Consider the following 15,533-nt stretch of genomic DNA (forward strand, 5'->3'; position numbering starts at 1 on the left):
ATGGAGCTGTACGACTCACAACCGTCATGAAACGAGCAACATTTTTGACAGAAACATGATTTTATCCAATACAGACAGTTCAGTAAAGCACAACAAATACACATTTCAATATATCATTCATAATAAATACTGAAAATCATAAACACAGCAGAATTACTCAATTGGATGCAATGTTACTGTATCTTGCCTTCCCTTAAATGCTTTGGCACTGATACTGTACAGTCCATACAGTAGCACTGATTGGCTGACAGCTGGATACACTTTGTTTGCCAATGAGGTGAGGTAACATTTTGTGTTTCAGTCAGGTGCAGAATCACAAATCAAGTAGTGTTGGTTGAATAGAGACACGGTGCAGACTTCGAGGACAGGGATACATGCAGGGCTGCCCACTCCTTTTATGGAGAGGGAATGTTGGTATTTCATTGTAAAGGCTGTCCCTAACGTTTTAATACAGTTGTAGCAATACAAATCTGGAGCATTCCGTTCAATGGCCTTACGTTCAATGGCATTTTCTCCCAATGTCTTTTCTCCCAGGCTGATCTGATATGAATCATAGGCTTGCTTGATTGTCCGACCTCAAATGCCTGATGTGACTCTCAAGAGTACGACATGGCTTTCATTAAAACCTTCGAAATGTCCTGTTATTATTGCTCTTCACACTTCAATAATTGTGTCACACGATAACGTTCTCATCTGTACAACCAATCTCTTCAGGTATTTACTGTCAGTTGTCATAAGAGAATGGAACGTTTGTGTAAATATGTACTTGAAATCATTTCCCTGTCCAACTCAGCAATACCTATGTTGTCCCCAGTTTGTATTTTTTATTATGACATGTTTATTTTTAAATTAAGCCCCATAAAATATGATTTACTGATCATATTATTGTCCTGTTGTTCCCATATATTTGATAGCTGTATATGGTCTTTGAGAGCTGTCAAAGTACATTAGTGGTCTAAACACCTGAATGTTTCCAATGAAATGATGCTCTTGGCATTATAATTCTAAATAAATAAATACAAGTGGTAGTCTGTTTCAAGCTTTTCCAGACCATATAAAAGCGGGGATTTTACAAGTGACAACACAATAATAAGGTTTGTACAGTACATTGAGACAGATTTTATCAACCCCAAATTGACCGTGGTCAATTTCTCATAAATGCCATTTTAAGACCCAAAAGAACATGCATTTATAGTTATCAAAACATAAGTATACACATACTTCAGAACCAATAAATAAACTGTGACAATATTTCTTTTGCACATTTGACACAGACATTGAAAAGTCCCACTCACAATATATGCTTAAAACTTTACCTTTAAAATTACGAGATACAATGCACAGGCTTATAGCGTTCAGTTTTTGTTGACTGATTCCATCTTGCACTTTAGAATACTAGAAATCAGCGGGTTCAATAGAAATGTTTCTCATTATGGATCCAGTAGCTAAGTAATGTCTATGTAATGTAAGGTCTTGCGAATTACTTGGAAAGTTTAGTTCCCATTAAAGGCCATAAAGATCTTCAACACTTGGTCAGCCTTCCCACGGGCCAAAAACTGGTTGAATCAATGTTGTTTCCACGTCATTTCAACCTAAAAATCTATGCGATGACATTGAATCAATGTCAAAAACTGATTGGATTTGCAAAAAATAATCAATGTAAGGGCATTTAGTCTTTTCTTTCACCTAGCTTTTAACCTAAATCCAGTGACACGGTAACATTTGTTGTTGATTTCACATTGAATTCACGTTAGTTGACATTGAACTGTGCCCAGTGGGTCGTTCATTAAGAAAAGACACAACATGAAGTCTACAGACAGGTAAGCTAGGCCAACTAAACTGGTGCGACCTGGGGGAGATTCTCTGCTAATGCAGGTGTCTTTGTACTGTCTGCTAGAGAAGGCCCTTCAGACAAATCATTAGCACGAGACACTTCCTTTGGCTGCTCTGTTACAAAACACTTCCCATTACTACCGTAGCCTTCCTGGGAGCTCTTATTGTTCAGGTAGTTGTTGTGGGACTCCATCTGGCTAATGCCCCCAGGCTGCTCAGGGAATGTTCCTTTAGATTGGACCATGTTGTTTTCCAGGTCAGGTGTGCAGCAGCCCATGGCAGTGGTTGCTGCTCTGCCGTTGGTCAGGGTAAAGTGTTGATTGGTGTACTGTTCCTCAGCCTGGTGGGGGAAGTCTGTATACTGCTCTGCCTTGTCGGCGGCCATGTTGTATGGTCCTTGTGGCATGGCCCCATTGCTAGTGCTAACTGGGTGTGGGAATGATAAGGCCTCTCCGTAAGTTTCACTGGGTTGGCTGGCCGTCCCGTTGGCAGATGCAACAGCACTGGGGTTCTTCTGCTGATAATACTTGGCTTGGGAGCTGAGTAAATAAGAGTTTCCATTCATGTGCTTTTCAATGTGGTTGTCCTGTGGCAAGGTGCCATCAGAGTAACACAACACAGAGGACAGGGGAACAACCTCTGTGTGGGACACAGGCGGCGTGCTCACACCATCCTCAAAGTCCTCCGACTTCTCCTCCTCATCCTCATCCTCCTCTTCTTCCTCAGAGTCACTGTTAGCCAAGCTCTGAGTGCTGGAGTCAGACAGTCCGCTGCATAAACTGCTGTTGTCCTCTTCGTCCTCCTCATCCTCCTCATTCTCCTCATCGTCCTCATCCTCATCATCTAGATGCTCTTCCATGTTGTCAGCTGTCTGGAGGTGAATGATGGCAGACTGTTGAAGTGTTGGGTCTGTCAGAGAGTACTCCAGACTATGTTGGGTCTGGACCAGCGGGTTGCCGTGGCTGTGGCTTTCGCCATGGTAACCATTGGCAGGGGAGGCCTGCTGCTGCTCACGGCTTTTCTCCAGCTCTAACTTCATTATGGTGTGCAGGAAGTGGGTCCGTACACGGATGGGGTTAAATTCCACCCGGCCGGCCGCGTTGCTACACCCCTCCTTGGTACAGCCACAGGGAAAAGACATGCGGTCCACCTGTAGATTGGACCACATTGGGTTATATGACCATATATTCTGCAGTTTGCATGTAATAGACAAATTAGTGTAATCCTTTTGGCAATATCAGATAAGCAACTGTAATTATATAATGCTTTTTCAATAATGCAGTGCTTTCATCTACAGCGTCTAAAATATTTGATCACTTAACGATACATCAGTGTCAGTATGTCTGGGTCAGACTACCCAGAGATTTACCTGACATTTGATTCCTGCTACGCTGCACGCACATGTCTCTGGGTCACAGAACACTCTGCAGTCGCAGCCACAGTCCTCTCTGGACAACCGGATGGCCCGCAGCTCGTGCTTCTCCTCCACGTCAATTTTCTTCACCCCCGAGGTCCGCAGCAGAGCCCGGCGCTTCTTCGTGGTGAGGGGCTGGAGGAAGAAGTACTCGTCCACCTCCGTGTTTTCCAGATCAATGTCATCGTCAGAGATGTCCTCAGCCGTGAGCGTGTTGGCCTCCTCCGACTCCACTGTACCGTTCTTAGTCAGCTGGAAACGAACGAGAGGGGATCAAATTCAGTCCGGTTTGAAGAGCAAGCAACCAGCCCGAAACAAATGACATACTGCATCTCAAAAGAGGATACAGAGTTAGCCGTTGAAAACACGTTCTGGATTTCTACGAGGATATGCTATGTCACAACTGTGCATCGAGTACCGTCTGTTTATCACGATGCATTATATCATCTCCCTGTGTGCCGTACATTTCATTAGCTCAGTAGCTTCCTTTTCTTTCAATACCTTGAGTTTAATGGAGTTGATTTTCTCCTCCTTCAGATGATCTCGGAGCATGTCTCTGTGGATCCTCTCCTGCTCCAGGGCAAACTCTCCCAGGGAGAACTGCCTGACACAGCTGTGTCTGTTGGACATGCCCAGCGTACTGCCTCCCTGACTGGGCACACTGGTGAAACCCTGGCGCCGGCTGAAGTAGTACACCGTCACGTTCTCAAAGTGCACCCTCCTCGTCCTCACACGCTTCTCTCGCTTCAGGATGGAGTCAGCTAGAGGACCAAATGACAACAGAAGAAGTGGATGGTGAAAGGAACGTTAAAAAGCGGTGATAGCTGGCCTACTCATACATGAATAACAGGGGGAAGCAGGGCTATTTGTTCATACATGAATGAAAGATTAACCAGTTCCACGTGGTGGAACCACCAGTATGACCAAAAGCTAAATTTAACCATCATTACAGCATACAAGAACAAGGACACTGTTTCAAGGAAATGCACCTATTTAAAACTGCATAAGGTACATAGGAAAGTGTTGAATGTTTTTGCTGTCTGTGATGCGCTCTCAATGGTGTAGATGTGTAGCCAAACCTTTCTATTCTGTGCTTACTTACTATTTGAATGATTTGAATACCTATTTTTATTTGACTTTTCAAGACCCTAGAACCTCAGGAGTCATTTTGCTAGCTCTCAGACAACAATAAAAAAGCCTTAACTCAAACCAGTTTAGTAAAGCAGTGTTTCATCATCCCAAAGCTGCCATTTGGCATGTCGATCCTACTTGTGGCTTTTTAAGGGCAGTTCTATGAGAGCCAGGGAGGGAGGGAGGGAGGGAGGGAGGGAGGGAGGGAGGGAGGGAGGGAGGGAGGGAGGGAGGGAGGGAAAAAAGGAAAGCAAAGACTGAGAGCATAAATAATCCCCCTCCCAGGCCTGGATGTAGAGTCACTTTCCCAGCGGTCACTTGAGGTCAGACAAACAGGACAAATGGGGGCCATCTGGTTGGTGCAGCTCTCCACTCTGTGCCATAAGGACAATGTCTTCATTAACAACATGGCAATACCAGTCTGGGCTTCAAGATTGGAATTTTTCTTTATTGTCTTAAAAAAAGGTTTATAAGTTGTTGTTTCGGGTATCCACATGGTTTTCAAGCTTGCACCCTGAAGAAGGCACAGTGATGTCGAAACGTTGGTGTTTTTTTTACCCAATAAATTACTGGGAGGTTATACATACGGAGTGTGTGGCTGTCTTTGTTTCTAAAGCTTGCAATACCTAACATAGTTGTATATTTCTCTGTATTTCTTCTGTTTTCTTGTCCATTTCCGATGAGGGTTGCCTCAACCATTTCTAAAAATGTATCTTTGAGAATACATAGTAGCCCTTTTCAAAGACCTCACAATTCCAAGGCTGCTTCACTAAAAGCAATCACACCAGGAGAGCAGCTGGGTTATTTCTTCAACACTAACGTGACCCAAGACAGGTGTGTTCTGTCTTCCCCAGGAGACAATGCTACTGTACATCTCAGGAGCAAGCCTGATACATTGTGGCACCTCTTTAGTGGGGAGAAACTGGGGGAGCCATGTGTTGTGCTGCATAGTGCAGACTAGAGCTGAGAGTAGTGTCCTCCTGGTCCTCCTGTGCATCTGTCACCAAACACAACATAGATCTGTCCCCTGAGGAATCATCCACCAAATTTTCCATTTTTTTTCCTACGAATAACATCGTATCTGCTCATAGAAAGATACAGGTCATCTAATACACAGTTCTTTTTATCAGCGGCGCCATCAGTTGTGGCTGTAGCCTTTCCAATAAGTAGCTGTGGAGCGGAGAACAGGTTCACTCGACTGAGAGCTTCTTAGAGAGGCTGACACACCAACAGCCACACCAATAGCTGCAATTACTGAGCTCTTCAGTAAGGCCATTCTACTGCCAATTTCTGTCTATGGAGATTGCATGGATATGTGATTGATTTTATACACATGTCAGCAACGGGTGTGGCTGAAATAGCCAAATCCACTAACTTTAAGGGGTGTCCACATACTTTTGTATATATAGTGTACAGTGTGTACCCTGAAAATATATAGATATGGAGCCACCCCAGATTTGGCCCATGGGGGGGCGTGGCAGCCACTATAAAAAAAAATCAATAGGCCCATATATTGCCCATATTGGTGGCCATTTTAGGTCCTACCGTTATGTCAGATTGCCCCCCCCCACACATAAAAATATGTGGCTGATTTCAGGGTTAAAGCACACAGATTGATCCAGCTTTTTTTCTTTCCTCTTCAACTGTGTTATCGGAATTATATTCCTACTGGCCATGGGTTGGTTTTGGCTTCAGAACTCAGAATATCAGTCATCACAAGTTATTATTGACAATAGGTTTCCTAACACACTCAACATCCATTACAAAAGCAACATTATGATGGATTAGTGACATCAGAATGACACAAGCTTCATTAAAAAACAAATGTCTCTTTCACTAATGTACAATATGAACAATGAATGTAGCTATTTGTTTGTTCTTTCGACACTGTGTCAGTGTTGAGCATATCAATGAGTGTTTTGTAGTGTTTTGAGTGTTTCGTTGACTGTAGGGGGAGAGGGCAGTGTGTGTGTATGTGCATGTGTATGTGTGCTTGTGTGTGTGACTCAGGTGACTCACGGGTGAAGGTACCCAAGGCCGAGGGGTTGACACTGTCGCTGCTGTCCCCGCTCTCGCTGCAGGAGACCTCGTAATCAGACTCCCGCAACGAGGAGCACGGCGAGGAGGACACCTCCTCAAACCTTCTCTTAAGTATTCCGCTCATGGCCTTCCTCTCCGTCTCCGCCACTGCACCTGCAACAATCAACAGGGAAGGAAGGTAACACCTGATTTAATGCCCAGCTTAGGCCCCGCCAGTCTGGGCAGTTCTCCTCAACACAGTCAATTAACATTGAGTCACAGAACACAACACCCCCAGCTGCTGCCCAGCCCCCCGCCCCCCCTCCCCCCCGTAGCAAAGGCTGCAGATTGCATGATACATGATGTCTACCTCAGGAAGTTCATTCTGCTGTCTTTGATTGAGTGACCACAGAAAAAGGACATCGGACTGAGATTGTTTCTTCTGCCCTGTCCTCGTGATGGTATTCATAAAAACACTGCCTGGCTGTTGTTCAACTCAATAAAAAATGGATCACAAAATAACAACATGGGGTGAAAATGAAATGAGACGTTAATGCCCAAAGCAGGCTTTTAGTATCCGGCCACAGCACCATATGAAAAATTTAAAACATTATGTGACTGTACTTAAATTGCTGTTGCACCTCAGAAACACAATGAATGCATCCAACCGGCTACTGATTGAAATGATCCACTGGCTTCAAAATGTATTAATTACATTTTAGGGGAAATTTAAAAAGCCTGACTACAGCTTTACTTATTCTGGGATATGCAGTGAATTTAAATATGCCTGTAAAAACTGTCTGAATGTGTGTGGGTGTGTGCGTGCGCACGTGAATGTGTGTGGGTGTGTGCGCATAAAATGCATGCATGTAAAAATCAAACAGGGATTTGTGAAATGGTTAACGTTGCACATTCAGTGCTCCTCCTTAGAGGGGTTCCAATCTGAGGCATGATTTGTAGTATTTAGGGGGACATTTTGAGTGACATGGTTATACCTTCTATAAAAGAAAGTGGACATTTTCCAGTGGACCGGGAGGAGCACCCAGAGGGCTGTAAAGTGCCATTGGCTGAATAAAGGAACCTGAGTGTTTAGCTAGCTTTCAGTGTCACAGAGACCGAGGAAAGACCCTGGTTGCGTCCGAAATGGCCCCCTATTCCCTATATAGTAGGGATCTTGTTAAAAGTAGTGCACTAGATAGGGAATAGGGCGCCATTAGGAATAGGGTGCCATTCGGGATACAGCCCCTTTCTGAGTCCCTCATCTTCCCCGATGCCACTGCACAGCAGACGACTACAAGAGAGGCCAGCGGAGAGCAGCCACCAGTGACAGCCATTAAACTCTGACTGATGGTGCAATTAAACCAATCAAAACAAGAGCAGGCTCATCAGTCAACTACACAGATACTGAGTGCCAAATTAGGCTACTGACTTTAAGAAGTCTTACTTTTGTAACTGTCAAACATTGTTTTTCTGGAACTTGCTATACCTTCCCCCCACAAATCATGTTACATCACTTGGTCTTCAGCCAGTCATTGTCTGCATCAGTAATCTAGTAGAAATTATTTAGATATGAATCATGTCATTTTAGACATCAATAAATCTATGCGTTATTACACAAACGATAGTAATTGCATTTTGTAGAGACGTTATCATAGAGATAGATAGCAGAGCTAAGGAGGAATGACTGGCAGCTTCTCTCTCCGACTCTTTGTTTTCGACACGGAAATAAGGAAACAAGACTTCAGAAGGACAAGACATTGAGGTAATGTGTGAACAAACAGATGAACAGTTTGTTCACTCAAAAAACTTTGCTCAATTTGAGCTGAATGTATAAAAACTTGTTGAGTCAAATTACAAATTAATGTTTGCCTTTGGAAGGCAACACTGCCGTTGGTTCAGTTATATGACCAAATGTTGACCAAATACTCAATCATATTGCAGCTGGTTGCCTTACAATTGTAGTTGAATCAACAAACTCAGATTGAAGTGAACTGAATTTGAACAAGGTTGACAAGTGAAATTACAAATGTATGTTTGCTCCAAACCACTGAAAGCCATACCCATAATTATCATATCAAATATGATCATATTTTCAGAATTCTTTGTTTCAATATCTGTGTTTAGTTGATTAATATCTGATGCTACACTAACATAAATGAAATACATTTTTCTAAACTAAACCAATCTGTTAGTAGTTGGACGTTTTGCACCCATTACTGAGATGGCCTTACCAGTTTGTTTATATGACATAGGTCGTCTCAATAATCAACCTTCCCTACCCTGGCAGTCATACTCAATGGAGGTGATTAAAAGTTCAAATTGTTAGATATCCCCACACTGTCAGGATTCCAATAGGAATTATGCATCACTTTGCAAGCCAGCATAATGGCACTTGCAGTCTTGATATGGCCTGTTAACCAGGAGTTTCAACGAGGCCCTCAAAGAAAGGCCTTATGATGTATGTAATACTGAAAGGTAGAATCAATTCTCAAGTTAAATTGTCTGTTCATTGTTCACTCAACCTATAATTCAAAGTTGAGTGAACATGCAATTTAACTTAAGAATGTATGTTTGTTCATCTATATGCCAAAATGTTAAGCGAACTCACAATCCTATTGCAGAAGGCAGCCGTAAAATTGTACGTTAAATCAACTTTTACATTTTATTTTTACCATGTGTGGTAGTTACTATGACATAGGTCTGCTTGCACCTGGAGGAGATTCAACATCGACTACAGTACCTTGCACTGTGGAATGTCCAATGTGAGGCGCCCGCTGCATGTACAGTAGGCAACTCATACTGTTGACGCCAATAATTCTGTTCCATTGTCACTTTAATGGATCACAACAAACTCTACATACTTTGATCCAAAATCTATCAGCATTTCCATTCATGAAATATTGAATCAGTCCAGAATGGCCACTTGACCTTATCATTTAGCATCAAAGGGTGCACAGATACTGCAACTTATCAAAGACTGCCTGAATGCTAAGATAATTGAAAAACTTGAAAGACTTTCATTCACCTTTTGGGTCATTCGGTGTAAAAATGAAACACCATAAATGTCAAGAACATTGAGCAGTTTCCTGTAACCTACTGGGCCTTTCTATGTAGACTGTAATCAATGGAGGAAACGTAAAAAGGTACAAGAGGGTTAATACCTCTTTTTCTACTGGTGTCCAACTGGGAAGTTGGACAATGTTCCATGTAATTCAGGAGAAATACAAAATAGTATGGACATTTGAGTTCCATTTTACAAATGGGATGGCCCGGCCCATACAATGTAAGTCTATTTTGTCATTATTTTCAGTAGTTCCCCATTGTTGAAAAACCATTCGTATTCTTAGCCCTCAGCGGATGCTGCGCTGTTCTTTGATAGCCAAAGTGGTTTCCATGGAAATGCTGATATACTAGCACAAATAGTGATTTCACAGTGATACTCCTCCAGCCCTATGTCTGTGAAACATAAATGTCACTGCAGCTCTACATCTGAAAACGAATGAATACAATATATATTAAGGAGGATAATCATTTTTGAGGAAACCACACAAATTAAGAATATTACAAGACAAATATCCTGTTACCAACTTCACACAGAACCACAAGTACACAAATAGAATGTTCTGTTATGAACAAGGATCACGATGTCTTATTTCACACTGTAGCTATCCCAAAATAGATCCACCCGGACAGGGTAACATCATCTGTATTGTAACACAGTGGCTAATGTAAGTAGACTCTACTTCTAACAGCACAAGCCAGAGAACAGAGCTCGTTCCTCCTCTACATCATGCAGTTCTTTCTTTGTCTCCTCCAATGTTGTGTTCTACCTAATCAAGGCTGGGAATACACCACGGTGCATGAGAAAATGCTGGGAGCAATAATGCACCAAAAGCCTGCTTGAAAAGCCCCTCCCTGTGCTGGCTTCACTGAGCGCACACACATGCACTGTACAAACCAACTGTGTTCCTTTAGGAACTGTATCCACAGCCCGCGGTGGCACGCTCACATTCTGAATTCAACGGACAATTTCCCCATTCATAAGGTTCGCAAATCACCATCAACAGAGGTGACACACAAGAATCACACTGCAGATCTGCTATATGGAGTCGCAGTGAAAGCTCTCGTCCCCAAGTTATACTAACAAGCCCACAGCATCTGTAGCAAGTCATGACACACCAGGTCCTGCAAACGAATACATAAGGGTGCACTTTGTGCCAACTCTGGTAGAAACGACTGACCTGTGTCCACTGGCGTGTTTTCCGACTCCTTTGACCCCCTTCTCACAGTGAGACTTGGGAGCAAAATGAAGCACTCAGAAAAAGGTGACACATGATAAATGAAGGGCTCCCATTTTGCTTCAGTCCACTGACTTGCTGCGACCCTGCCACTCTGAGGGCTTGAGTGCCGGCTGAGAGGGAGAGATAGGGAGAGGCACAGAGAGACCTGTACATTTCCCAGCCCTGACTGCCACTGCCGGTACCATATGTTTATTGTTAAATGAAGATAGGCACTCTCTCTTTAACTCTCCCTATCCCTTCCTCTCTACCTCCCCCTCTCTGTCTTACTCACCCTAGCCACACAAAGACTCATTAGCTGCTGCCGGCTGAAAGGCTGGATCCTGACTGGAGTGGAGGGAGGACGCCTGTGAGATCACATGGGTGGGATGTCTGCGAGAGAGTCAGGCGTGCCTGTGCTCCTGCTGTCTGCAGATCTTTTTTTTTTTACCAGCATGAGCCTGGGAGGGAGGGAAAGACACGAGGGAGAGGAGGGGGGGTAAGAGAGATGCAGAGGGGGAGGGTATGATGAAGGGGAGGGGAAGAGAGGTAGAGCGAGAGAGTGAGTGAGAGAATAAAGAGAGAGAGAGAGAGGGGCAGGGAGTGGAAGAAAAACATTTGATTCCAGGCTCAATAACCCAGTAAGATTAATGGGCACAATGCTTAATAAAACCACAGGAGGAACCATTGTATAGCTCACAACACTGAGATTGGAAGTAAAATCTCCAGAAAGTGACAAATCCAGCAAAAGAGCCTTATTTGTGCTAATTCTAAAGGTCTTTGAATCATTGAAAATGTATGATGACCTCAGACAAATGGGAATTAGCCTACCTCATACAAGCTAATTATGCCACAAGTTTACTGGCCCCAAAACCAACTAAATATCCAAACCATCACAGTAATAATATAAGGATCTCACATCACAGTGAATACTACAGTATATCACACACAGAGAGGAGCCCATCGACCTGTGTAATAGTTGTCCCCAGTGAAGTGATTATAGTAGAAGCACCTCCTATCCAAGGAAGTCCTGTTTAGTGTGGCTGCGGCTTGTGGAGTCAGAGGGATGATACCATTCTTACATGCAATCAGAGAATGATTCAACATTAGAAGCACTGCACTTCCTCCTACAGCTTTGGCTTAATCTACTGCTTTATAGTCGGACAGGAAATAAAATCAACACTGGAACAGTGCTGTTAGGAGCTACAAGCTCTATGTCTGATTACAGACAAAAGGCAACCATACAGAGACAGAGTTACACCAAATGTCAATAAATGTACTTCAATACACACACAAACATATTCTATTTACTCCTCTGCCCACAAAATGTGTATTCCAAGATGAAGACATGTAACACTTTGTGCGAGGGCCTAATACACAGTGCACAATGTAAATCCCCAATGCCTCTGGCGAATGCCTATGTTTAGTGGGCGGTTACAGTGTGAGAAGCATGTTTTTTGACAGTGACATGTTACGTGTTACGGGATTACATTGTTTTATTGATAAACCATTAAAACAAAGCTGTCATCCCTCTCAGGCAGGGGCAGTCTGCTGCGTGTGAGTGTCCTCACTGAACATACTGAACTTTCCCTTGACAGCAGCCTGGTCTCATAGACTAGTAAATGTAAATCCGGGACACTCAAATTGGTATGACATGTTTACTACGTTTGTTGTGGTTACATAAGACGGAAGGTTAGCTAAAAAAAACTCTAAAATTCTAAGCCGTTTAGGTACATACATTTTTTTTCAAGTAAAAAAATATACAAAATTAGGCCTTTTCTACTATAGCGCATAGAAACACATTGAATAACACATTATATAAATGGCGAAAAACAAAAAATAGTTAAAGGTTTTGAAGTGTCTGTCCTATATCTAGGAGATATTAGAAAGCTTTAGAAAGTTTTTCTGGAGACATATTTAAACAACGTATTTTTGTTGGCACAAACCTGACAGAGCTTGAGAGGATCTGCAGAGAAGAATGGGAGAAACTCCCCAAATACAAGTATGCCAAGCTTGTAGTGTCATACCCAAGAAGGCTCGAGGCTGTAGTCACTGCCAAAGGGGCTTCAGCAAAGTACTGAGTAAAGGGTCTGAATATTTATGTAAATGTCTTATTTCAGTTTTTATTTTTCTCCCCAATTTCGTGGTTTCCAATTGTTTAGTAGCTACTATCTTGTCTCATCGCTACAACTCCCGTACGGGCTCGGGAGAGAAGAAGGTTGAAAGTCATGCGTCCTCCGATACACAACCCAACCAAGCCGCACTGCTTCTTAACACAGCGCCATCCAACCCGGAAGCCAGCCGCACCAATGTGTCGGAGGAAACACAGTGCACCTGGCAACCTTGGTTAGCGCGCACTGTGCCCGGCCTGCCACAGGAGTCGCTGGTGCGCGATGAGACAAGGATTTTCCTACCGTCCAAACCCTCCCTAACCCGGACGACGTTAGGCCAATTGTGCGTCGCCCCACGGACCTCCCGGTCGCGGCCGGTTAAGACAGAGCCTGGGCGCGAACCCAGAGTCTCTGGTGGCACAGCTGAATAAATACATATATTTAACCTCTTTACTTTGGCAAGCCTAAATAAGTTCAGGAGTAAAAAGGTACTTAACAAGTCACATAATAAGTTGCATGGACTCACTCTGTGTGCAATAATAGTCTTTAACATGATTTTGAATGACTACTTCATCTCTGTACCCACACATACAATGATCTGTAAGGTCCGTCAGTCGAGCAGTGACTTTAAAATAGGGATTCAACCACAAAGACCAGATAGGTATTCTAAAGACACGCAAAAAAGACACCTATTGGTAGATATAAAAAGCAGACATTGAATATCCATTTGATCATGGGGAAGTTAATAATTACACTTTGGATGGTGGATCAATACACCCAGTCACTACAAAGATACAGGTGTCCTTCCTAACTCAGTTGCCGGAAAGGAAGGAAACCGCTCAGGGATTTCACCATGAGGCCAATGGTGACTTTAAAATAGCTACAGAGTTGAATGGCTGTGAAAGGAGAAAACTGATGACGGATCAACAACATTGTAGTTATTCCACAATACTAACCTAACTGACAGAGTGAAAACAAGGAAGATGGTACAGAATAAAAATATTACAAAACATGCACCCTGTTTGCAACAAGGCAATAAATTACTGCAAAAGATGTGGCAAAGGAATTCGCGTTTTTTCCTGAATACAATGTGTTATGTTTGGGGTTATCCAATACAACACATTACTGAGTACAAATCTCCATATTTTCTAGCATTGTGGTGGCTGCATCATTTTATGGGTATGCTTGTTATTGTTAAGAACTGGGAAGTTTTTCAGGATAAAAAGGAAGCGGAATGGAGCTAAGCACGGGCAGAATCTTAGAGGAAAACTTGGCTCAGTGTGACACTGGGATACTGGGATATTAAATAATCTTTCAGCAGGATGATAACCTAAAACCCAAGGCCAAATCTACACTAGAGTTGCTTACCAAGAAGATAGTGAATGTTCCTGAGTGGCCGAGTTACAGTTTTGACTTAAATCTTCTTGAAAATCTATGGCAAGACCTAGAAATGGTTGTCTAGCAAAAATCAACAACCAATTTGACAGAGCTTTTTAGATTTTTTAAAAAGAATAATGGGCAACTTTTGCACAATCCAGGTGAGAAAAGCTCTTAGAGACTTACCCAGAAAGACTCAGCTAAAATCCCTGTCAAAGGTGCTTCTGCAAAATATTGAGGGGTGTGAATAATTATGGAAATTAGATGTTTCTGTCATTTATTTTCAATATGTTTTCACTATGTCATTACGGGGTATTGTGTGTTGATGGGTGAGAAAACATTTTTGTAATCAATTTTGAATTCAGGCTGACACACAACAAAATTTGGATTAAGTCAAGGCTTATGGATACTTTCTGAAGGCACTGTAAATGTGCATAAAATAACTCACCAACAATAATTATTGAAGCATTGAAGTTAAAGACACCAAACCAACATTCACATGTTCAGGCTATCCTACGTTCAAATTTGTATGTTTTTTCAGACTAAAACGATAGACATTTGCATAATAAAAAACTCACCAAAAGTAACCCTTGAATTGTTCAAGCTAGATACACCAGCACCAACTTTGATATGTTCAGGCTGTCCTAACTTTTCATCCAACTACTTTTTCAACTATAAACAGTCACCACCATTACCACAGCAAAAACTACCACTGCTATAACGTATTTCAAAACCTACATTCTTTAAAACATGCTAGCCAACACACCACATTTTCTTCAGGAAATGTACTTTCCAATGATCACTGTTAGCCTGAAGAGTGTATTTATTAGATACAACAACAGCTAGCTATAAGTAGGTCTACATTCAATAGCCTAAAACTTTTGAATCATTACATCATCATTCAACTAAAATCAAACTTCATTTACACTGAACTTTTTACAAAAGTCAATTGCGCATCGATCTGAAACCCACAGCTTGAATGAGAGTTGCTTTGCTTTCCTAAAGGTGTTGTCCACATGATCCTCGTTTTTATTCCCATTTTATGCCTGAAGATCACTTTGTCTTATGTCTTTCTTGTTTTCATTTTCACACGCAACAACTGTAGTTTAGACATTTTTGTGATCTAACTGACTCACAATCCAAAGTAATATGGTTGATATAGTAGGCTATCAAAGTAATTGGACCAATTATTTTACTACATTTAAATGTTGACCACTAACACAAAAATACTTTTAAAGAGTTAAAGGAAGTCCCACCAATTGCACATCATGTACAATTACCATCTAGTTGTTATTATTCTTCACAACGCTACTCCTCTTACAACATTTAAGATAGAGATACCGTTCAAACTTTTAAAGAGTAGACTGGTCT

The 15,533-nt window shown here is 42.2% G+C and overlaps 1 protein-coding gene across 3 annotated transcripts in view; it reads right to left on the bottom strand.

Annotated features, from left to right (window-relative positions):
* Nucleotides 1-692: 692 nt before the first annotated feature.
* csrnp3 (cysteine-serine-rich nuclear protein 3) overlaps nt 693-15,533 on the bottom strand; it is a 67,399-nt gene continuing 52,558 nt past the window's right edge. For 2 of the 3 annotated variants that reach the window (XM_064975962.1, XM_064975961.1), the window contains 5 exons: nt 10,970-11,135; nt 6,398-6,571; nt 3,749-4,008; nt 3,203-3,499; nt 693-2,983 (listed from right to left, as the gene is read on the bottom strand). In XM_064975962.1, coding sequence (XP_064832034.1) covers nt 1,835-2,983; nt 3,203-3,499; nt 3,749-4,008; nt 6,398-6,542 — 1,851 coding nt within the window. In that variant the 5' untranslated portion in view covers nt 6,543-6,571; nt 10,970-11,135 and the 3' untranslated portion in view covers nt 693-1,834. Of the gene's footprint in view, nt 2,984-3,202; nt 3,500-3,748; nt 4,009-6,397; nt 6,572-10,638; nt 10,717-10,969; nt 11,136-15,533 lie in introns of those variants that run through there. The other variant, XM_064975963.1, reaches the window with a different exon arrangement.

This window comes from Oncorhynchus masou, chromosome 10, assembly GCF_036934945.1.
Source record: "Oncorhynchus masou masou isolate Uvic2021 chromosome 10, UVic_Omas_1.1, whole genome shotgun sequence".
Taxonomy (NCBI): Eukaryota; Metazoa; Chordata; class Actinopteri; order Salmoniformes; family Salmonidae; genus Oncorhynchus; species Oncorhynchus masou.